Consider the following 23,668-nt stretch of genomic DNA (forward strand, 5'->3'; position numbering starts at 1 on the left):
TGGGGCCCTGCAAAACAAATACATGTTGAGGTTACAAAACTTCATAAGACAGGAACACACGGACAACACTAAAATGGTACTTACCTTTGTGTTTTGATCCCACCACCAATCTGGAGCAATGACAGTACCATTTGAAGCCTTGCCCAAGCCACTTTCTTTCTGCAAGCCCCTCCAGAAAGTTTACAATGTTTTCAATTCATGTAGCCTATTCATGAACTGCCTCCTTTCATGTTTCAATCCAGTTGCTAAGAAATATTTTTCTGCAACTGTTTTGTAACCTTTTGTGGACATGGTAGCTTTGTGACAATTCTCTTCTCTAATTTGCTCAATGCACAAATTATAGAACAAAAGTGTATTTGGTTCTGACCAAGATGCCTTGTCAGCTTTAATCTAGTGCATACACACAAGGATATAATTTGAAGCATCAGCATATGAACAGCTAGCTACTCTTACTAGCATCAGCACATGAACATTGCATAGTACTGCTGGATTACTAGAAGAATCAGCAATCAAATGAAGCATGAGTACCATCATTTGAAGCATCAACACAACAATCAGGACATTGCCTAGATTAACACAGCAATCAACATGTCTATATTACTACAACAATCACCAATCAGAACATTGCCTACCATCATTTGAAGCATCAACACAGCAATCAGGACATTGACTACCATCACTTCAAGCATCAACACAGCATAATTGCATACACATATAAGCTGCAGTTCAAGTTTAGATCAGTACCTTAGAAGAGCCAGGAAAGATCACTTCGACGCCATCAGCAACATCTGGAGCGTTTCCTTCGTCAGCATACAAGAAACCTTCTTCATCAACACTGGCTCCACCTCGATGATGCCCACCGGCACGTCCACCGCCGCCGGCACCACCATCAGATGCGGATCCAATGAACAAGTTCCTAGTCGCGCGCCCACTACCTCTGCTACAGCCACTGCCGCCGCCACGGATTGTGCCGCCACCTCTGCTTCTCCCGGCGCTGCATCCTCTGCTTCCCCCGGCGCCGCGAACCTTGCTCCCCCCTGCGCCGCCACCTCTGATGCCTCCTCCTTTGCTGCCTCCGCCACCATTGCGGGGCACGCGAAGCCCAAGGGTGCGAGCACCGCGCCCTCGAGCAACTCCGCCGTCGTCACCCCGGAGGATGTCGGCGTACGAGGTGAAGGCGGGGAACTCGTCGACCTGCGAGTTCAGATCCAAGGCCTGCATCCCGGATCCTGGCCCTTGGTACGACTTCGCCTGCGAGAAAAGGTTGAAGGCGCCGGAGGGGAAAGGTAGTCCGGCTGCGAGAAGGGGTCGTCGCCATGGCCGTCCATGACCACGCGCGAGTAGCTCGGCGGCGCACTTCGGGGGGGAGGGGGCCTCTGGATCTAGAGCGGCGTGGGGTGGGGACGTCGCCGCCGCATGTGGTGGGGAGGGATGGACGGAGGCGGGGTGGCGACGCAAGGAAGGCGGCGGGGTGGGGAAGAAAAGGAGGGCGACGGAGGCGGGGTTAGTGGAAGGGAGAGGACAGCGGAGGCGCGTCGGCGGAGGGGGCGCGGTGAGGGAAGGGAGCGGCGGAGGTGGATGAGGAACGGGAGTGGGGGGAGAAGATGGCGGCGCGCGTGCGGGAGTGGGAGGAGAGAGAGGGGGTGCGGGAGGATACCGGGTGGAATTTTGGACGAGGGGACCACTTTTAGCCTCTCTAGTCCATTTTAGCACCCCTTGGAGGGGCTAATGGATTATGAGGGGCTAAAATTTAGCCCATTCACTTTAGCCTAGGTGTTTGGATGAGAAGGACTAAAATCTAGCTAAAATGGGGGGCCAAAGTTTAGCCCCCCTCCCAAACACCCCCCAAAAAGGGTATTGCTAGAATACCTTGAAAATGACCGTACCCTCCAGGTTCCTGCCGCACCCCGTATCAGGCCTCCTCATTGACATTGAGCCTATTCATAAATGAATGCTTGATTGTGTCCAATTCAGCTCGAGGAATCCATTCAGTATTAGCTACAGTTCAGTTCATTTTCTGTACCAACAGTAACATGCATGATCATTTCAGAAACACTCTGCATCCATCAGTATCTAAAATAGATCTGTTATTTCTAGGAAAAGGAAAGCCAAAGCTGACAAGAAAGCCCATATTGAATAGTTCCCAAATTTTAGAAACATATATACTAACAGAAGGCTAGCTTACCAAACTGATTATTCAAAAAACGTAGCTTTTAAGGTTAATACATAGCTCCCATCCTAGCTATACAATACAAAGAACGGCATGCATTATAGGTTTCAGTTTTGTCAGGGTTCAGATTCAACTCCCTTTCTTCTCGCTCCACTGACCAGTATTGTCTGCTCATAATAATCATGTTTCAATTGAAACTACTGAAGAAGAACCTAGCTTGATCTGAAAATCTAGACGCTCAAACATTCGAGGCAAAAAAAAAATCTAAAATGCTTTGTGTTAAGAAAAGGGACTAGCATTAACCGGCACCACCTACAGTGATCTGATGGATATAAAAATGAAATCAATATGAAGAATGAAAGATGGGGTCAAACTGAAGTTCTGAAGGCCCAAGCTGCCGAGCATAGAGGATGTGCAGCTCCCAAATCTGACAGTCGCCTCCGGAGTTGAAGCCAAGCGCATTATTTTTCTCAATCTATCAGAGAAACAACGCAAAAAACTTGCTTGTCACTTGGAAGGGCAGCAAGAGGCGGGGAAAGATGCGACCTTTGAGCGGCGGGGGAGGGAGCAGCGAGAATGAACAGAACAAGTTGTCCCACAGCCGAGAGCTGGTGCCTGAGCGAAGGTCTCCGCCCTTCACCGCCGCAGGCTCGATCCAAGGTGCTGCGGCTGTCAGATCCCGCGGCCTGCATGCAGTGTAGACCTGGACGGAGGACGCAGAAGATCGGACGCCGGGGCAGCGCACCACGAACGCACGGCTGGTGGCGCCCCGAGCGCCCGCGAGGGCAACGGGGCGTGGTGCAGCTTCGGAGGACGACGTGTTACAAGGTGGTTGGCCTATTCCTTCTAAAGCAAGGATCTCCTTTTCTTAAGCGCATGTTTGTTTTTGCCTAAAGTTTAAAGTTTAGTGGCAATCATATCTAATATTTAGATATTAATTAAGAGTATTAAATATAGATTAATTATAAAACTAATTACATAAATGAAAGTTAATTTGCCAGACGAATCTATTAAACCTAATTAAACTATGACTTGACCATATGATGCTACCGTAAATATGTGCTAATTATGAATTAAATAGGCTTAATAAATTCGTCTCGCAAATTAGCCACGGCTTATACAATTAGTTTTATAATTAGTTCACATTTAGTCCTTCTTATTGGTATTTAAATATCCGATGTGGTCCGAACTAAAAATTAGTTCATGGATCCAAACAGTCCTGGCTTGTTCTTTCGTTCATATCATCTAAAATCTCATACATTATGTAGCGATGTATTTGACTTTATATTCAAAGCGAGAGAAATGTAAAAAAACTGCGACACATAAAATATATGTATCAAATAAAAGGTTGTTTGAGATATACGAGGATGCAATAGTGTTTTTAATTACAATAGTACGGTGCTCTAGTTTATTTTTCCTCCCAAATTATTTACGTGAAATACTATTTTAGTTTATTTTATCAATTTTTTGTTGATCAATAACTTTATAACTTGCGTAATATGAGTGGTCTCATAGTCTAAAAAATTAGGGTTATTTGGTTCACGTATAAAGTAGTACAAGTTAGATGGTGGTCATTTTGTTGGTTGGTTGAACTGTACCAAGGCCTTGTTTAGTTGGCAAATTTGGGAGATGCAAAATTACTGTGCCAGCACTGTAGCACACTGTAGCGTTTCGTTTGTATTTATGAATTATTGTCCAAATATTGACTAATTAGGCTCAAAAGATTCGTCTCGCAAAGTACAACAAAACTGTACAATTAGTTTTTAATTTCGTCTACATTTAGTACTCCATGCATGTACCGCAAGTTTGATGTGATGGGGAATCTTCTTTTTGCGTAGTGTCAAAGTTGGGAATTGGGGGGAAACTAAACATGGCCCAAGTTCCAACTCATACATGATGAAGCCATATGTAACGCTCGTCCAATTTGGATATGGCCCAGTAATGACCCATGAGCATAGCTGCGCATATTTAGTACCACCTTACTAATTAAGCAAGGTGGAGCCAGCTTATAAGCCTTTGTCATCCAGCCATAACACCTTTGAGTTAATCATTTTACACAAAGCGAGGATGAAAAGTGTAAGCAGAGTGCTACGTGTATGCGGGCCCGCCCCTTGGAAGGGCTGGGCAGTGCAGCTTCGGAGGACGACGTGTTACAAGTGGTATTAAAGCCGACCCTCGCGGTTGTGCGTACGGGTCAGTGTGCGGGCATAAGACGCATGGTGCGTGTTGGCTTTGGATGAGACACACAGCATGACATATGGCGCCGGCACTAGACGTACGGTTGTGCGCTAAGAGTGCTAAGAGTGAAATGTTCCTGAACATTTGCCCAAGTATGAGTGTGGACCTACGGTCGTGCGCTAAGAGTGAAATGTTCCTGGAATTTGTCCAAGTACGAGTGAGTTGGACCGACGACGACGTTGGGTTCTTTGAGGGGACGTGAATGTGACGCCCGGCCCAACCTTGCTAGTTGAGCAAAGGTGGAGCCACTTATAAGGCCCCGTTTTCTTCCACTTGCTAAACTTTAGCACCCGTCACATCGAATGTTTAGATACTAATTAGGAGTATTAAACGTAGACTATTTACAAAACCCATTACATAAGACGAATCTAAACGGCGAGATGAATCTATTAAGCCTAATTAGTACATGATTTGACAATGTGTTGCTACAGTAAATATTTGCTAATGATGGATTAATTAGGCTTAATTAGGCTTAATAGATTCGTCTCGCTAGAATATTCCACTTATGTAATTGGTTTTGTAAATAGTCTACGTTTACTACTCCTAATTAGTATCTAAACATTCGATGTGACACGTGCTAAAAATAAGACACGGGAAGAAAACGCCCCCTAAGTTTTTGTCCTCCAGTCATAACACCTTAGCCTTTTACACGAAGCAAGGATAAAAGTATAAGTAGGGTGCTATGTGTATGTGGAGCCTGCCTCTCGGAAGGGAGGACGATGTAGCTTTAGAACTTGATATTATTTTCTACTAAGAGAGATGAATCATACGGTTTGATTAAACCACACCATAGGATCATCTATACACGTAACTAGGGTATTCGCATTCTAATTTAGCCTAACAAATCCTTAGGTATTCGTGTTCTAATTTAGCCTAACAAATTTAAGGATCTAACTTAATAAAGGTTGGACTCATATACTATATGATTTTGAGCTAAAAATAAATGTAGCTGAGTTAGATTGTGAAGAAGACATGAGAACCGTGATACATTACCACCTAACATGCGGAACACACCGGTTGCCTATTCCTTCTAAAGCAAGGATCATCTTCTTCTCTTTCTCCATTCCTTCTAAAGCAAGGATCATCAGTATAATCTAAAATATCATATGGCATGTATTTGACTTCATATTTAAAGCGAGAGGAATGATGCAACCTAACGACACACGTTAAGAAAAAAAACCACTCGCAAAACAACTACATACAACACATAAAATATATGCAATGTCCCATACTCCCATTGTGCTTAACATATATATTCTTTTGATACCGAATTTGCGCAATGGACGCACAGCACACGTGAAAAGGGTGGCTTCCGCATTGACACCTCAGAGCCCCCCACCTCCGCCCCAACACTGGAGAGTCTCTGCAGTCTGCGCCCCCTCCCCTGTTGTGCGCGGGTCAGGGGGAAGGTGCTGAGGGAGGCGGAGAGCAGGAGCGGGCCGGCGGAATGGCGGCGCCGCCGAAGGCGTGGAAGGCGGAGTACGCCAAGTCCGGGCGGGCCTCGTGCAAGTCGTGCCGGTCCCCCATCGCCAAGGACCAGCTCCGCCTCGGCAAGATGGTCCAGGCGACCCAGTTCGACGGCTTCATGCCCGTGCGTAACCTTTCCGCCCGAGCAGCCCATTCTCCCCGCTCTCTTCGCCGCCAATCTCTGTTTATGGATTGGCGATTCTTCGTTGGATCATCGAGGGGTTCGGGAGGGTAGGGTTTAGTTGCGGCTTGGCGTTCTCGGCGGTTTCTGTGGGCTGGGTCTGGAATGCAGGCAGATTGGATTGGTGGTGGCCGGTTTGGGGGCATTTTTGATGCAAAATCCGCGGACCTGATGTGGGGTACGGGTCTATTTTGATCTGTGACTTTCCCTATTCATGGTGGTTCTGACGCCTGATTTTTGGCGCGTTTGATTGAAAACGTGGTTCCTTCTAGATTCTAGAATGTGATGCTCGTGGCGCATTCAGTTGTTATTCTATCCGTTTGTCCGATTAATTTTCACATTGAGAATTTTTATTTATTTAGGGGAAAATAAGGTGGCCTTGGTTATATTCTGGGTATGCATGCCACATTGCCACCTTCATTACATCATGCTCCTTAACAAAGATAGTTTGATTGGCACTATCATTTCCCCTGATTTTAGAGGTATAGAATTGACTGTGCCCAGCCATGTCTTGGTGATGTTTTTGTAAACCATATCTTTTTCTCCTTCTGGACCAAAGTGAAATATATTTTGCTTTTTGGGATGGTAGAGTTGTATGATGCTTATCCCTGTTTTGTTGTTTCCAGATGTGGAACCATGCCAGATGCATCTTCGGTAAGAAGAACCAGATAAAATCGTAAGTAATCGTGTCTCTTATTTGTCAAGTACGCCTACTCTTACAAAATGTATAACTTTTAGTTGTCTTAAGTCAAACTTCTCTAACTTTGACCAAGTCTATATAAAAATATATTAACACCTGCAATATGCCAAATAAATGCACTATCAAGACATATTTCAAGGTGGATCTAATGAAACTAATTTATTATTGTAGATGTTGGTGTGTTTTTCTATAAACTTGGTCAATCTTAGAGAAGTTTGATTTGGGACAAACCTAAACGCCTTACATTTTGAAATGGAGGGAGTAGATTTTAGGCTTTACTCTCTTAAACTATTCAGCTTCGCTTTATCTTTTGGGTATTTACTGTCAACATTTTAACTTGATCTTTGATATGCATCCAGTGTTGATGATGTTGAAGGAATAGACACACTTCGATGGGATGATCAAGAAAAGATAAGGAACTATGTTGAAAGTGCCTCAGCTGCTACAAGTTCCACAGCTACTGTTCCTGATAAATGTACTATTGATGTTGCTCCATCTGCTCGTACTTCATGCAGACGATGCAGTCAAAAGATTACAAAAGGAACAGTAAGTATATTATGATTAATTTATATTTTGTGTCATCATTTCTTCTGAAGAATCATTGAATTGGATAACACACTTACACACATGATTATTTTTGGGTTGATAGATGATGTTAAGTTTCTTTTGTTGTTTTTATAGTATGATAATGATCAAAATATTCCTTCCAGTGATTAACTGTCTTAAGTATAATTTATATGTTGGTAGGAATTCCACCTTTTGGATTTTTGAATTGAAAGCAATTGCATACAATTTACTTCGTGTACGTCTAATGATGTTCTTTTTTCACTGAGCTCATAGAAGCGACGTCCAGCTCGATATAGTGCCAAGGCTTTTATTATTCTGTTGTGCTGGAACTAGAAAGAACTGTAAATATCCTTTGATGTCACGAACTTGCTCCTCTGTTATCACATTGCACTTCAAATAGTGAAGAAGCTTTTAGTATTCTTGTGTGCTGGAAAATGAGGAAGATCTGTAAAATCATTTGAAGTCACCAACTTGCTCCTTTATTATCTAAAACGCATGCCAATATCTATGAGTTGTTGCTAAGGTGACCTGTGAAAATAATTAATTAGAATGCGAAATATAGGAACTGGTAGAAAAGTTAAATATATTGAATTTGTTCTTTTCTTTATTTATTATTTATGTGGCCTTCATACTTGAGATGCTTAATCCTGCTTTATATTCTGGAGAGAAAAAAGGATCCAATGGCCCACTAATACCTAGGAGCTTATGCTGTAAAACATGCTGTTTGTCTTGACTCAATTTGTCAATAACAGTTTTATTTGACTAGGTCCGTGTTTCCGCTAAGCTTGAAGGTCAAGCTTCCAAGGGAATACCATGGTATCATGTCAACTGTTTCTTAGAGGTATCCATATCTGCAACTGTTGAGAAATTCTCAGGCTGGGATACTTTGTCAGATGAGGATAAAAGAACTGTTCTTGATCTTGTTAAGAAAGATGTTGGCCATAATGGTAAGAAATCGTGCAGATCTACCCCCACCCGCCTTTATACTTCACTTAGTAATCTAACTTCATTTATTTTGGTCATCAAGAACCAACTAAGGGTTCCAAGCGCAAGAAAGGTGAAAATGATATGCAGAGCTGCAAAGCGCCCAAGTTAGATGAAAGTACATCGGAAGGCACAGTGCGAAATAAAGGAAAACTTGTTGACCCACGTGATTCCAATGCTAGTTCTGCTGATATCCAACAAAAGCTTAAGGAGCAAAGTGACACACTTTGGAAGTTAAAGGATGAACTTACGAAGCATTTATCCACTGCTGAATTAAGGGATATGCTTGAAGCTAATGAGCAAGATACGTCTGGACCAGAGAGGCTCCTATTGGACCGTTGGTAATTTGCATCCTGTTTCCTCCTTTTTCAATAATGAAGTTGTTGTTCATGTTCTGTTTTGTCCTTCCTTTTTCTATAAGAATTTGCCACTTTAGATTATGTTAGTGATTAGTGATAGCTGAAGATCAATTGGCATCTAAACAAACAATAATGAAATGATCCTTGTCATAAGTGGACCTTAGTATTCCCAAAGTAAGTTACACTGATAAATAATGAATAGTACTTGTTAAGCAACATACCTCACTCAAAGGATCACCTTGTGCAAACACCAACTGCCCTTGTACTGAACTTTTCTCCCATCAACTTGCCAGACCCTTCCAAGGCGTTTACTACTCCTGCGGCATCACCATCTAACCTAATCTCGCGTGCTCAAATTCTGAACACTGCTGCAGACTGCAACACTGGTGGACCAACTATGGGCCACAGCAGATTGCAGGTGTGGGCTAGTGCAGATAGGGTTGGCGTGCTGCAGTTGATATCTGCAATAGATATTGTTGGCTACATGGACATTTCTGGGGCATTTCTCTTTTGTGTTTCTCGCACAGATTTTAGAGGCTTTACTCTTTACAACCTTTTCATATATGGCACGGACTTTTGATAACTCTCTTTTGTTTTCTGACAGTGCCGATGGAATGCTATTTGGAGCGTTGGGTCCTTGCCCAGTCTGTAATAACGGCCTGTACTATTATAATGGTCAGTACCAATGCAGTGGTAATGTGTCAGAGTGGTCCAAGTGTACATACTCTACAACAGAACCTGTACGCATTAAGAAGAAGTGGAAAATTCCAGATGGAACAGAGAATGATTATCTTATGAAGGTATGCCTAATGAATCTTAATGCTTGTTTTCGGCAGTTAATTTTTAACAAATAGGTATAACTTGCAGTGGTTCAAGTCTCAAAAGGTTAAGAAACCAGAGAGGGTTCTTCCACCAATGTCACCTGAGAAATCTGGAAGTAAAGCAACTCAGCGAATGTCGTTACTCTCTCCTGAAGGATTGGATAAATTAAGGTTTTCTATTGTAGGACAATCTAAAGAAGTGGTGGTAAGTAATCTTCATTAACTTAGTTTCTGGTGCTGTTGTTATCAGGATCTTTGGTTATTTTCTGTCTTGCTTTATTTTTTCTTTTAGTTACAAGTAGGTGCTATGTTAACTGTGTTGATCTGATCCAGAACAAGACATATGTGTCTTTTCCAAAAGCATACATGCCAACAAGCTGTCTTTCCATGAGTTGCATCAGTGGAAGCAGCAGCCGTTTTGCGATGATCTTGCTGCAAGTTTTGGCTTGCACCAGCCGTGACCAAAATAAAAAAAAATCACAATCATGATTATTTAGGTTGTTTGTTCTTAGGATAGGTTATTACCATATTGTACAAAAGAATACATTTGTGTATGCTTGTTGCATCATGAATTTGATATTGCTCTTACTTATCTGTTGCAGGATGAATCGATTCAGAAGCTCAAACATGCTGGTGCCAACTTCCATGCCAGGGTTGCCAAAGGTTTATTTGTATTCCCTTCTCAGTCTACAATTGTCTTTTCTTGTAGCTCAGGAATATTAGCTTGTTCGATCTGTATGGCATTGGAGCCTAAGATATTGCTTTGTGAAACAGAATTGTTTTTTTTTTTGAACCGAACAGCAGGGGAGGCCCCTACTGGATTTTTTTTTCTATAGGGGTATGATATTTACATGTTACAAGGCTTTAAGCCCAAGGAGAAAAGAAGGGGGGGTGGGGGTCGGGGGGGGGGGGGGGGGGGGGAATAGTTATCTGAAATTACACAACCAGGCTTCTAACTCCATTTTCAAGGATGGCTTTGCCCTATGCAAAACAAGCGCAAATTCTTCCTTGAAAATTTGCTTCCACTTAAAGAAAGTGGAATGTTGTCGAAGATGACCTCATTGCGGTGCCTCCAGATCGCCCAACAGGTCATTATGATAATTTCCTGAAAAATTTTAGACCCAAAGTCTCTCCTACCTTCGACAATCATGTCAAGACACATAAGACTGATTCTAGCGTATGTGGAGAAGGCGCCAACACCATTGACTGAATGGACATGAGAAAAACAGGTGGAGTAGGGTCTCTTCTACCACAGAACTGCATAGGGCACAGCTGTAGTCATCTAGAATCCTTTTGCATTTTAGAATGTTTCTGGTGTTAAGCCTGTCACATAGTAGCAGCCAGAAGAAGAATTTGTGGTGTCCTCTGCAACAAGATTTCCACATCCACATGAACACAGGGCTGACTGTCATAGAGCCCTTCAGCTGCGTAGAGCTGAAGCTGCCTGTCCCCCAAATATGGCTCCAATGGTCCTCTATGGAAGGATCAGTCCCAAAATCATGCACCAGATGGTTGAGCTCTGCCAGTTAGGCCATTTTTTTGATAAAAAAGTGCAAATAACCCCCTACAGGTCAATTCGAGTTCCAACATTTTCCTTAGTTGCATTTACTACCCCACAATTCTAAACCCAGTGCCAAATCCCCCTTGATGCTATGCCATGATAGCATGTTTGCCGTAATGCGACTTTGGGTGCGTAGTTGTCGCCTCCAGAAACAAGACCGAGTCACAATTGCGGAGTCTGATTGGCCCTAGTGCATCCTTAAACCCTCAACCCTCTTCTACCTCCCACAGTAGCAACCTATGTGGAACGAGCCAACATGGCATCTCCTAAACACCCAAATAGTTAAGAGTTTTTTTTTTCCTTTTTGTTGTTAAATGTATACATTGAGGTTAGAGTTATGAGATTGTAAATGTAACTAATAAGCTTCAAGGGTGGTATTTGCAACATGAAGTGATTTTTAGTGGTATATTTGCAATTTCCCAAAGACTAAAGGAAGACAATATCTGGTACTGTTTTTAGAAAGAGATGTTGCAATATGCTTATAGGGAATATTTGCATTGCAGACGTTGATTGTTTAATTTCATGCGGGGAGCTCGACAATGAGAATGCTGAAGTTAGGAAAGCAAGGTCTCTCTCTCTCTCTCTCATTTGTCCATCTTTTTTCAATTGTAATTTTATGCCTTCCTTTTGATAGCTACTATCAAGGATTCAGATTCCATGATACATATATATCCATTTGTTTGCAGGAGGCTGAAGATACCGATTGTAAGAGAGGATTACATTGGAGAATGCATTAGAAAAAATAGAACACTTCCATTTGATTTGTATAAAGTAGAGAACACCTTAGAGTCAAAAGGTGGTACTGTCACTGTTAAAGTTAAGGGCCGAAGTGCAGTTCATGAGTCCTCCGGCTTGCAAGATACAGCTCATATTCTTGAAGATGGAAAAAGCATTTACAATACAACCTTAAACATGTCTGACTTGGCACGAGGTGTGAACAGGCAAGGACATTTTTCTCTTTCACAATATTTTCTTTTGGGATTCAGAACTCGTTTTTCGATGGGATAGTTCAAAAGTTTCTTTCTATCATTTACCCGCAATAAGTTCTCTCCTTTTGGAAATAACCCTGTTTCCTGCTAATTTTGGTTGATTTGGGCCCCATATGCTGTACCATGAACTATCTGTCGTTTGTTTTTTGGATTTTACCTGACCTTTAGTGTTTAGCAGAGCAGAAATGTATCTACAAAGTAAATATCTATCTTGTTCTTACTAACCAGGAGGTAATAAATTCAAATTGTTATCTGCTAGTCTTTATATAATTTACCCTTTGGAACTTGGAAGCCATCCAATCCTTTCTTTCAGCACTTGCTTTATTCTACGTGGATCTTGAACATGCATGGTAGATGCAACACAACAGGGGGGACACACCACTAGGCTCTAACAGTTACTCCCCACGACAACCGAGTGTTTGGATTTAACTTCTTATAATTTGTATTTTCTGTAGAAGTTTGATTGGACATTTGGAGTCCCTGTTCTCTACTAGAAAGAAAATTCATCATTGTAATTTTAAACAAGTTGTTGTTTGGGACTACCCGAACTTGCTTGGGACTAAGAAGCTTTGTTATTGTTGCTTCAAATAAGTTTATGACCCCTTCAAACCTGTTTGGAGTCCAAATTTCACCCCGAACATCTAAACTGTCTGTATGCCTGCCAAGCTGCAATGCACCTTACGTCCTGAAAACGATCTGGTTTTCCACCCCATTTGATGTCAGTTCCATGTTAGAGACATACACTGAGTCAGTAACGTCATCTCTTCTGTCTTGCCCTTCCTCTCCTCTCTGCACAAACCTAGTTTCGCTTGCTAGGGTTTGGTAGTCACTGTGTCCTACTGCCTCGACAAACTCTGGCGCCAGGTGCAAGTCAAGTTTGTCTTGCTTTCTGTCAGACTGTTGCCCATAATATCGAAACTTGCATACTTTTTCTGTTCCATGTCCTGTCAGAGATATGATGTAGATGTCTACTGTCTAAAACTCTAGTCTCCTGTGGTGTGTTCTTCAGATAGAGGGGCCCTTTGTTCGTTCAGCTGGAGCTCGCTTTTGTTTGCTTTTCAGTAGCTTCATTCTGGTGGTGTAACCTGAACCTGGAACTTTGTAATTTCGTTGCTTCTAGTAATGAAATTCAGGCAAGGTCCTTAGTGGGAAAAAAATGTCCTGTCAGAGATTGGTTGATGCTTAGAAATGCAACACAGTAAAAAAGTACTTAGCCTCATGTTTTAATTATACTAATTGCTACCTTGTTATGTTATTCCACGCTATGATGCTATTGCTCTGGCTCGTTTCTTACTAGTTTTTCTTTCCTTTTTTTTCCCATGAAGTTACTATGTACTCCAGGTCATTGAAGAGGATGATGGGTCTGAATGCTATGTATTTCGAAAGTGGGGAAGGGTTGGGAATGAACGAATTGGATCGCAAAAGCTGGAGGAGATGTCAAAAACTGATGCAATCCAGGAATTCAAAAGATTATTTCTTGAGAAGACTGGGAACCCATGGGAAGCATGGGAACGGAAAACCAATTTCCAGAAGCAGCCTGGGAGGTTTTACCCGCTTGATATTGTATGTTGTGAAAAAAATATCTAACATTGATTTTACTCATTTTGTGTATTTCAACTGATTTGTTAAATGCAATGCAGGATTATGGTGTTAAGCAGGTACCCAAACGGAAAGATATCAGTGAAACAAAAAGTTCTCTTGCTCCTCAGTTGCTAGAACTTATGAAGATGCTTTTCAACGTGGAGACATATAGGTGCATTATTGCTTCTTTTCTCAATGTCATGCTTGCCTACATTTTTTATTTGCTCCTCTTGTATTAAAATAAACCTTTTTCCAGAGCTGCTATGACGGAATTTGAAATTAATATGTCGGAAATGCCTCTTGGGAAGCTAAGCAAGGAAAATATTCAGAAAGGTGTGCTAATATCGTTCCTTGTGGACCTCATATCTTTATCTTTCAAATTTATGATGATGTGAACATGGTTACACTCGCACTACTTGCAGGATTCGAAGCATTAACTGAGATACAAAATTTGTTGAAGAACACAGCTGATCAAGCACTGGCTGTTAGAGAAAGCTTAATTGTTGCTGCGAGCAATCGTTTTTTCACCCTTATTCCTTCTATTCATCCTCACATTATACGGGATGAGGACGAGATAATGATCAAAGTATGCTCTCATTACCCACTTTTATTCCTGTAAATTGAAAGAAGTATTCTATAACTCTTCTTATATTTCTTAGTTCATGTTAACTTCTTCATTGGAGTAGATCGGTTTCCCCATAATTCCTCTGATAAATGCTGTCTATAATGCTGCAAGTTCATTGCTATGTCATGTGTATTGATCCTTTGTTACATGTAATGATAGAGCTACACCATTACACAAGCTTAAACAGAGTCAAAAGAATATAGTATTGGTCCTGCAATTATGTCATATATGAAAATAAAGCCACACAGTCATTTGAACTAAATCGCGATGTATGTACTGCTGCTATTTGTGGTGCAAATTCTAAATGAATCTTGTATTTTGCTCAATCTTTCTCTATGCTGTGCACTTGCATGGATTTTGCAGAAAGTTATGATACAGCAAGGACATTTTATATTTCTTTTGTTTGTGACATAATGTTATCTTCCTTGCCATTAGAATCTGTACCTTAGTCTATTTTATGATTATTATTATCCTGTCTATTTTGTGCTGTTCATGATTCTCTAGTCATTCTGTTGTAGTTATTTTCCTTGAATATGATGAAAGAACTTTCTTAGACCTAACTTGCATGTAACTTAATTACAGGCAAAAATGCTTGAAGCTCTGCAGGATATTGAAATTGCTTCTAAGCTAGTTGGCTTCGACAGTGATAATGATGAATCTCTTGATGATAAGTACATGAAGCTTCACTGCAACATTGCCCCACTGCCTCATGATAGTGAAGATTACAAGCTAGTTGAGCGTTATCTCCTCAACACACATGCTCCTACTCACAAGGTATGGTCCTATTTCTCTTCCGCACACAGTGCATTTTTGTTTGTATTACTTTGCCGTTTTTATTCTGTTTATTTTGGGTTCCTCCGCCAAACATTTTGATATGTTTTTATTTTGAAGGACTGGTCACTGGAACTAGAGGAAGTTTTTTCACTTGATCGAGATGGAGAACTTAATAAGTACTCAAGATACAAAAATAATCTGCATAATAAGATGCTATTATGGCATGGTAAGCAATAGTTTGAATATGCATTAGTTGTACCTCTCAGTGTACAATCATTGCAATGGTGTACATTTATTACTTATTGTTTACTAAATGCACAGGTAAGTATTTACAAATTCACAGTTAATTTGGTAGCATTTGAGATCTCTTAAACATTTCTGAAGAATAACCCTTCTCTCTGTAAAACTCAACTTGTAGGTTCAAGGCTGACGAATTTCGTTGGGATTCTTAGCCAAGGACTAAGGATCGCACCTCCGGAGGCTCCTGTTACAGGCTATATGGTTTGCTCATTATCCACGTTCAATATGTTTTCATTGTAGCATCAGTTGGTTGAATATAATTATCTGATGATGCTCCTCTTTTATTTGACAGTTCGGCAAAGGCCTCTACTTTGCAGATTTAGTAAGCAAGAGTGCACAATACTGTTATGTGGATAGGGGCAATCCAGTTGGTTTGATGCTTCTTTCTGAGGTTGCTTTAGGAGACATGTATGAACTAAAGAAAGCTACGGTAAGCTTCAAAATATCTTGGTGAAAGCAATCTAATTGCTCATATTGGCTTTTGTCTCCTTCCATTTTATCTGCTATGCCATGTAGGTTGTTGTGGCACTCAGACAGGATCCAGATAAAATATATTTGCCATAGATATATCAAGACTCTGATTTCCTAAATTTGTTCACATATTTGCATCACTGATCAACGGTTATAATGAAATGATCTAAGAGCTAGCATTTTGTTCTCCCTGTGATCCTATTTACACATTCCTACGTCCTCTTTAGTTTAGGGTTATAGTATACTGGGTTAGTAAACACATCACTCATAGGACCTCGTGACACCTTGTTATGGGGGCTTTCGTTATTCATAATTCAAGTGCCATCATTTGGTCCTTTTCCATGGGGGCTTAGCATGTCCTTGTTGATGCAGTCCATGGACAAACCTCCAAGAGGGAAGCACTCCACCAAGGGCTTGGGCAAAACTGTGCCGCTGGAGTCGGAGTTTGTGAACTGGAGGGATGATGTCGTCGTCCCCTGCGGCAAGCCCGTGCCATCATCAGTCAGGAGCTCCGAACTCCTGTACAATGAGTACATCGTCTATAACACATCCCAGGTCCGGACACATCCTTCACCTTGCGCCTTCCCTCTTGTGGTTCATTGGAGACTGTTGCTGACCTTTCGTGAAAACCCGTGTCTGGCAGGTGAAGATGCAGTTCTTGCTGAAGGTGCGGTTCCACCACAAGAGGTGACTGGGAGACTAAACAAGTAGAGTTGGTTGGCGCGTCACTTATGGTATTAGTGCTCTGGCTGTGTATATTCGGTCCTGTTAACCTGCAGTTTAGGTGGTGCTCGCGCTTGATCCATTTTGGGAAGTGTTGCTTGGGCATCGGCGTGAGTAGCACAAATCATCTACCGCTTATGTCTTTTATTAGATGACGGATTGGGAAGTGTTGCATGGGCATCGGCGCGAGTAGCACAAATCATCCACCAGTTGTCTTATGTTAGATGATGACAAATTGCTGCTTGAATCTATTAGGAGTAATATGGCAGCTGGAACCTCTTGGTCTCCTGCTATTTTATCTTCACTTGCGTTGGCTGTGCTTTCAACGGACGTACGGCGTGTTTGGTTCGAAGAGTGGGATGGTGTTGGATTTTCTGATCCTAACTGCGAGGGGTAAACTGATTTAATTTGGTGACAGTAAAGTTATCTTTCACCTGCTGTCTGCTGTAGCACAAGTGCACAAGCATCCCCGAATTGGGCGTTACAAGCTTGTCCAAGGGCCATCGCACACAAATTTTCGCAGGGAAACTTGTACGAAATCAACACAATGATGATTCGACTTTCCAAAAATTGAGTTTTTTTTTGTCTAATCTAAGAAAGAAAGATTTGAGATTTTCACCACATTTTTAGGTTCAAACTGATTCAGGATCGTGGAAGCTAAAACTTCAGTTACGCTGGATCTACAAGCATGTTTAGGAAAACGAAGTAAACTTTCAAGCCAGTCTGAACAAAATTTGATGACCTTACATACCTACATGAAAGCAAAACCGGGAAAAGGACTCCAGTGTAAGCTTTCAAGTCTGAGCATGTCTCACTAGAGTTCATTTGCTTTCTCCCGCAAGCCGCAAAACGACATTCTTGCAGCATACTCCAACGCAACGGGTCCAGATCAAATCCAAGTCCAACCACCCGAGAGAACGCTAGCATGCAACTATGGAGAGGGATTGAGGAGCGGTCAGGCAGTCCGTGCAAAGGGACTCTGATTCGGTGGCTAGAATGGCTAGTGTTGAAGCAGGGCCACTGAATTTCCACAGCAGAGGAAGAAGTTTGTGGGAACACAACGTTCACTCTTCACCGCGCTTTGTTGGAGCAACAAAGTGGCCAGACAAAACCACCTCTCTAATGTTGCTACCGCCACAGTTGGCGTCAGCTTGGTGGTTTCTGGAATTTCCCATGCACCCATACCCGCTGCATCTTCTTCCCATTCTTTCGGTTCACTGACTTGACACAGCAGTACTCCAGCTCCAACTGCAGAGCGGTGGGCAAATGTAAGTAAGCGTTTTGTAAACTTGGATTCAGAATGATGTATAACTACATAGGCAATAGATATGCAAGGAAACTCCAATAAATAAACAATATAATAAGTGACCAGACAAAACAGAGTATGATTATAGCAGCTTGTTGATGAATTTGGAAGAAACACTGAACCATGGAAGATCTGTACCTAACTATAATACAAAATTATATATCACAACTGCACATTGTAATTGATACAATGCACAATTCTTATGTAAAACTACAGTGCATTAGATCCATACAGAACATTTCTATTTCAATAAGCATACGAAACAATCAGTCAAGTCTAAAAAAACTCAATTCAATAATTTTGTACACCAACATGAGGCATCAAGAGCCGCATTGGGCATGATGGAAGTGGTCAAACTTCAAAAGGTAACATTCTAACCCTGAAAAATGTTGAAGAATTTGAGAGTTACCTCTACTAGCCCAGCAGCATGAAAGAGTTCTCTCACAGTGTCCAATGTGAAGAAGTATGACAAGGTGCCATCTGACCGCATATATTCCCGAAACCCTACTCTTTGATGAGGTAAGAACCGAAGCATTGTCATGTCATAAAGACCTAATAAAAAAAAAGAGCTGTCAGAGACTAGTTTGTCATAAGCAATGTGAAATTATACCATTGTATGTCTATAAGCAATTACCATAATCCCTAAACAGAAGGAGGCCACCTGGTTTCAGAACAGAAACACACTGCTCTATAGTACTTGGCATTATGGCGAAGGGTATGGCTGATAATGTGAATATCTGCCACCAAAAAGAATGAAGAAAACCACAGCATATAATATATTTACAAACACAAGTAGGCATATTTTAAAAATTTTGCTTTCCAAAGTACATTCAGAACTAAAAATTTGCAATACAATTTAAAAGATACAGGCATAGGTACATCATGATGAATAATTAAAAGGATGCAAAAAAACAAACAACCAACCTAATAGCACCACATGCAAAAGATCAACCTACCATGGTGATAAAATCCATGCCGCCGACACAACATTGATTCTCTCTCAGGAAGCCTGGGTGCTCTTTTCTCATTTTATGATGACTTGCATCTGAAAACAAAAATGTTATGCAGAGTTCAGAACTAGGTAGTGCAAAAAGAAAACTCAAATAAAGGGCTTAATTAAATGAATAACCAAGAAAAATTCAGCAGCCTTTCCATGTGAACTTTTACAGGCAATGCAGCATAGCCAATCTGGAAAAGTTTCTTTAGAAACATCCATTAGAAAGGGCTGGAACCTATCCTTGATATCAATCCCTTTTGTATTGGATATAATCTCATTTGCCTTCTCGAGAGTGTCTTTACTACAGTCACAAGCAAAGACAGTAATGCTTTCACTAGACCTGAAGAAACCATACATTATGATGGTGTAGCCATTAGGAATTAAGTTCCAGTTAATATAACAAAAGATGATAGAACAAAAAATACAGGACAGAGAGTGCGACATATTCAGGACCATATATTTGTTGGACGCAATCCTAGCAACACTGCAACACATCACATTTGGAAGGAAAGATTTGAAGTATCATAAATCTCTATCAGCATGCAAAACTTGAAAGTGAGTTTAGAATTACAAAGCATCCGTCCATTGTCTTTTAAGAACAGGTGACTTTTTTTCCTTGAACAGGCAGGAGAGCTGCCCGTCATCATTAAATTAAGAAGAAGATGAAAGAAAAGAACAATAAAACAAGTCCATACCAACAACTCAGTGAATGTTTACAATCAAAGCTATTTTGCTGAACAAAATCATAGTTCTGAGGACATTACCGTAGTAGGGAAACAGCGGTGCTTCCATTCCCACATCCCACTTCTAAAATCTTGGAATAATCTTTACTGTTAGGCAGTTCAGGAAATTCCTTAAGCAAATATCTCCTTTCCTGTACAAGCAACATAGGAACATGAACTTGACATGAATCACAATTCACAAAGTGTCAACGTCTAATGCCGCAAACTCTTTAGTTCATATTCAGTCTGAATGTCTGACACATTGGTTCTGCATGTATCTTTGCCGACTTGACGAGTAATCAGTCAGGCATGCCATTTTTCGAATCTAATTTACTGATGAACAATGGGCAGGAAATTAAAGAAAATGTTGGAAAAAACTATGGCACAATAAAAACAAATGCATAATTTTAATAATCATAAGGTCATTCTGGTGCAGATGAAAATCCTATTTCTGAGCCTGACTATGTATAGTGCACAGGTATTAGTGTTATATTCGTACATGTATAGCGCGCAAGTATTAGTGTTATATTCATACATGTATAGCGCACAAGTAAAAGACCAACAAAGGCACTATTTCCCAGTTTTCTATGGTGGCCTAGTCAATGCTGCATAACCCGGGTGTTGAACAGAAAACCAAACATTGCTATCTGAAGGCTCATTCCACTCAGAAGTTTAGAAATATAAATTTGTTTGAGAGTTCTGAGAGAATGGTACAGAACATAAAAAACTGCTATCCAGAAGAGGTTCCGTTCCATTTGGTTTGTTCCTCTATCCACTTTGCAACTGGCACTCTTTCCTTGATGAATGAAAAAAGATATGTATATGATTAAGACAGTGAATCTCTAATCAACCCTGTTCCATCCAAATATGGGTGCTGTCAATTCATCGCACGCCTAACTCCAAGGCACAGCTCTGAACTGAAAATTGATGAAGAACAGCAATCTAAATCAGACGAAACAGACGGTCCAGACTGACGTTTTCCTAGTAATTCCTACTAGTCCTGATTGGATAAGCAGATGCACAGTTCTGAAAGGAAACGGAAAAAAGTATCTGCAAAGGGGGTGGAGAGGCAACCTTGAAGAACTTGCCGGACGCGTGGCGACGGTGGAAACTTCTCCAGGCCTCCGACGAAGGCTGCGGCTGCGAGGTAGTGCTTGCGGCAGGGACGCGAAATGGGGAGAGGTGGTAGGAGAAGGCAGGGTCGGATTCCACCTCCGCCTTGAGGTCCTCCCACTCGAAGTCGTGTGAATGGTACTCCGCCTCCGCCTCGTCCTTGCCGGCGTTCTCCAGTTGGCCTCCCGCTTCTTCCACTTCCATGGAGGCCCTGCTTGTTGCCGAATTAGCAAGATCCACGGGGACTTCACCGAGGGAGCTCAAGTCACCGGGAGGCCGGGAGGGGAGCCGCCGCCGCAGGTACGGGAAGGGGTGAGCAGGCGTAAACCTCCGACGGTAATATATTGTTAAAGTAAGGGAAACGGGGCAAAAGGACAAAAAGGAACAAAACCTTGAAAAAGTACCGTGGCGGACAGGATTTTCATATCGAGTGTACCCGATGAACCGAATAATGATTCTATAAAAACATTTGAAGTTCCACGAAAGCAAAAGTAGAAATCAAATAGTCACATAATCATACAATATCACGTACTATTTATTCTCAATTAAAAGCATTCACGTACGGGAGTAGAGGGCCTGTCCTGCGCCTGGTGGTTTTACCCCCGGTTGAAGGATCCGGGATTAAAGATCCCCATTTTGTCTCGATTGGTTTATTCCGGATGGATTTTCAGGAGATTTGCACCCTACCAACCGGGACTAATACTGAGTTCTCTACTGGTGATTGACCTCTCATTTTGTTTTTCTCGTTCTGTTTCCAAGCTTATTCTTCACAAAATCTATTGATGAAAATTCTCTTTGAACGTTTGCAGTTGCAACCGGTAGCAGTAGCACCAATTTAAGAAATTTGTGGACATATATATGTGTATAACATCCATCTTTATTTCAACAAGCAACACTAAAAGCTCGCCAATATTTTTTGCTAAACCACTATCCCTACACACATCAGTGATGAAGTTACTAAGTTGGTAAGATAGACGCTCAACTCCATAACTGAATGACTAAGAAGTTTTTAGGATATAATTTAGTAAGTTCTATCATGTTATTCTTGTCAAAGGGAGCAAAACAGAGCTACACTATATAAGGTTTTTGGTTGACTGAGAGCTTACCATAAAACAAAATAGCAACTCTCTCTCTCTATTGCCAATCACCTACAGCAATAGCTGGCACACACGGCTAGCCCTGCCCAGCACCGGCGGCGGTCGCCCCACTCACAAGGAGCCTCCTTTGCATCCGTGATTGCCTTGGCCAATGAGGCTTTGCCGCGTCGCGCAAAATCGCCAATTGCCGAATGCTAGTACTGATGAGGGAGGAACAGAGGAGCAGAACGCTAATGATGACCAGCGAGGCAGCGACGCTCGACTACTGTGCAAAATGCAAACTGCGCGTGCGTGTGCTAACTTTTATCAGGCAACCATCACCTAGCAAGCCGGCCAAACATGGGAGGGTGAGGCAAACCCAACCTGTAAAGTGGACTGTTTTGTTTATCTGGACTCCAATGTATACAGACTGACCAAAATATGACTATATGTATATGTGGATGCATACCCAATGTAATTTTTTTTAATCAAAATTATTAGGTGTACTGTGTACATCTATACACCCATGTTCACGTACTAAGGTCCGCCGCTGTCCCTTCGTTCTATCAAATCTGAACAATTCTTCTTTTATAGTCTTATTATTTCAGTTATGTCTCGAGCATAACGTGAAACCCTCTAATGTTCCTTGCAAGATTAATGCGAGAAAGTTTATATTGGTAAGGACTACAATTATTCTTTTATAGTCTTATTATTTCAGTTATATCTCGAAAATAACGTGCAACCTTCTAATGTTCCTTGCAAGATTAATGCGAGAAAGTTTATATTGGTAACGTGAGTCCTTAATGGATCGTTTGTTTTACGAGGAATAGTTGATAACAAATTTAAATGGATGATAATTATAAGTGTTTTATTTAGTAATTGTGTTAAGATGAAATAGGTTTATCAAAAGAAAATGGGAAGTATTTGATTTGGGAGATGATCTATTTATTTTTACCATTGCTTTGATAACTCTCACCTTCTCAACCTTAGTTTTTGGGTAAGAAAATGTCAATTCGACCAAATAAATCTTTACCAAGACGAATGTCTAAGTGACTTTATAAGAAGAATATGACATGCCTTCTGATTTTTCCATGTATTCACTGGACAACATATCCAGGCGCCTGAATTCTTTTCCACGTAAAATAAAGATCAGGCGCCAATTTTATTCTATTTTTTCTAAACCAAAGCGAAAGGACCTCTAGCCTAGTTGATAGAGCATTCAGCAGGTCTGAGTTCGACTCCCTGTGAGAGCGAATTAAATGAGTTAGGAATAAAAATTATACAAAAATAGGTAGGGGCTTCCCTAGTGACTTCGGTCAAAAAAATTTCTTAACCATAGTTCCTACAATAATAATAAATTTCTTTTTGTACTTCAAGTTACTTTCTTTATTTTCATCGTTAGAGCTCTCATTTTTAACAACCATTCTAAAATTTCTCTAACAAAAATAATTCTTTTCTTGCTACATGTACATGCTACAAAAACTCTACGTAATGATCTGAACTAAGGTACTGATCTTGATGAAGAGGTCAGCAGCTACCCTCCAGATCGGTGGAGATGTGAACAGGTGGAAAGCGAGTGCTCTCTTGACACTTATGTCCAACTCATTACCCAACCACTCCGCACAAAAACAATTCGCTGCCGTCCGTCCTATTTCTATATGTTTGTTCTCCTCTCTATGTTTGAAACCTTGGATCTGCAGACTAGCTTGGTGATTGTGACTAGACCTTGTCGTATGATTCTTTCGTCCCGTTATATAGCCAGTCCTGGCCATATCTTCCTTGTGGAGTGAGGCAAAATGTTCAGTTTTTTTAAAAAGAAAAAATAGGGGCTAAGAATCATCATGGCCGTGGTCGGTCTTGGTCTCTTCCATATGGTTTTACTAAGTAGGTTTCGATGACATCTCGATATCATGAGAAGTAGGTTTCGACGACATCTCGACATA

The 23,668-nt window shown here is 41.3% G+C and overlaps 2 protein-coding genes across 3 annotated transcripts; one reads left to right on the forward strand and one right to left on the reverse strand.

Moving 5' to 3' along the window:
• Positions 1–5,715: 5,715 nt before the first annotated feature.
• Positions 5,716–16,815, forward strand: LOC117843539 (poly [ADP-ribose] polymerase 1). The gene is made up of 20 exons (XM_034724163.2): positions 5,716–5,999; positions 6,683–6,732; positions 7,116–7,302; positions 8,090–8,270; positions 8,351–8,648; positions 9,271–9,466; positions 9,534–9,692; positions 10,090–10,150; positions 11,552–11,615; positions 11,735–11,989; positions 13,363–13,600; positions 13,678–13,790; positions 13,875–13,951; positions 14,041–14,204; positions 14,826–15,017; positions 15,135–15,243; positions 15,436–15,518; positions 15,610–15,747; positions 16,161–16,343; positions 16,432–16,815. The coding sequence occupies exons 1-20, from the start codon at positions 5,856–5,858 to the stop codon at positions 16,477–16,479; spliced, it is 2,940 nt and encodes a 979-aa protein (XP_034580054.1). The 5' UTR covers positions 5,716–5,855; the 3' UTR covers positions 16,480–16,815.
• Positions 16,816–17,202: 387 nt separating this feature from the next.
• LOC117843540 (uncharacterized) lies at positions 17,203–20,991 on the reverse strand. 2 transcript variants are annotated; one of them, XM_072292110.1, is made up of 7 exons: positions 20,611–20,991; positions 19,579–19,688; positions 18,985–19,154; positions 18,774–18,862; positions 18,452–18,554; positions 18,227–18,369; positions 17,203–17,759 (listed from the first exon to the last, which is right to left on the reverse strand). In XM_072292110.1, the coding sequence occupies exons 1-7, from the start codon at positions 20,851–20,853 to the stop codon at positions 17,658–17,660; spliced, it is 960 nt and encodes a 319-aa protein (XP_072148211.1). In that variant the 5' UTR covers positions 20,854–20,991; the 3' UTR covers positions 17,203–17,657. The 2 variants fall into 2 exon arrangements, with proteins under 2 accessions (XP_072148211.1, XP_034580055.1); XM_034724164.2 differs by having other exon boundaries at positions 18,970–19,154.
• Between the last annotated feature and the right edge of the window lie 2,677 nt (positions 20,992–23,668).

Source organism: Setaria viridis, chromosome 2, assembly GCF_005286985.2.
Source record: "Setaria viridis chromosome 2, Setaria_viridis_v4.0, whole genome shotgun sequence".
Taxonomy (NCBI): domain Eukaryota; kingdom Viridiplantae; phylum Streptophyta; class Magnoliopsida; order Poales; family Poaceae; genus Setaria; species Setaria viridis.

What these genes read in the sequence shown, in the direction of transcription:
- LOC117843540 (XM_034724164.2), bottom strand. Translation starts at nt 20,853, where the DNA reads ATGGAAGTGGAAGAAGCGGGAGGCCAACTGGAGAACGCCGGCAAGGAC. An exon ending in CGTCCGGCAAGTTCTTCAAG is followed by an intron (nt 19,689 to 20,610) that starts GTTGCCTCTCCA and finishes TTGCTTGTACAG; the next exon opens with GAAAGGAGATATTTGCTTAA. An exon ending in ACCGCTGTTTCCCTACTACG is followed by an intron (nt 19,155 to 19,578) that starts GTAATGTCCTCA and finishes TGGTTTCTTCAG; the next exon opens with GTCTAGTGAAAGCATTACTG.
- LOC117843539 (XM_034724163.2), top strand. Translation starts at nt 5,856, where the DNA reads ATGGCGGCGCCGCCGAAGGCGTGGAAGGCGGAGTACGCCAAGTCCGGG. An exon ending in AGGCTCCTATTGGACCGTTG is followed by an intron (nt 8,649 to 9,270) that starts GTAATTTGCATC and finishes GTTTTCTGACAG; the next exon opens with TGCCGATGGAATGCTATTTG. An exon ending in TTGGCACGAGGTGTGAACAG is followed by an intron (nt 11,990 to 13,362) that starts GCAAGGACATTT and finishes TTTCCCATGAAG; the next exon opens with TTACTATGTACTCCAGGTCA.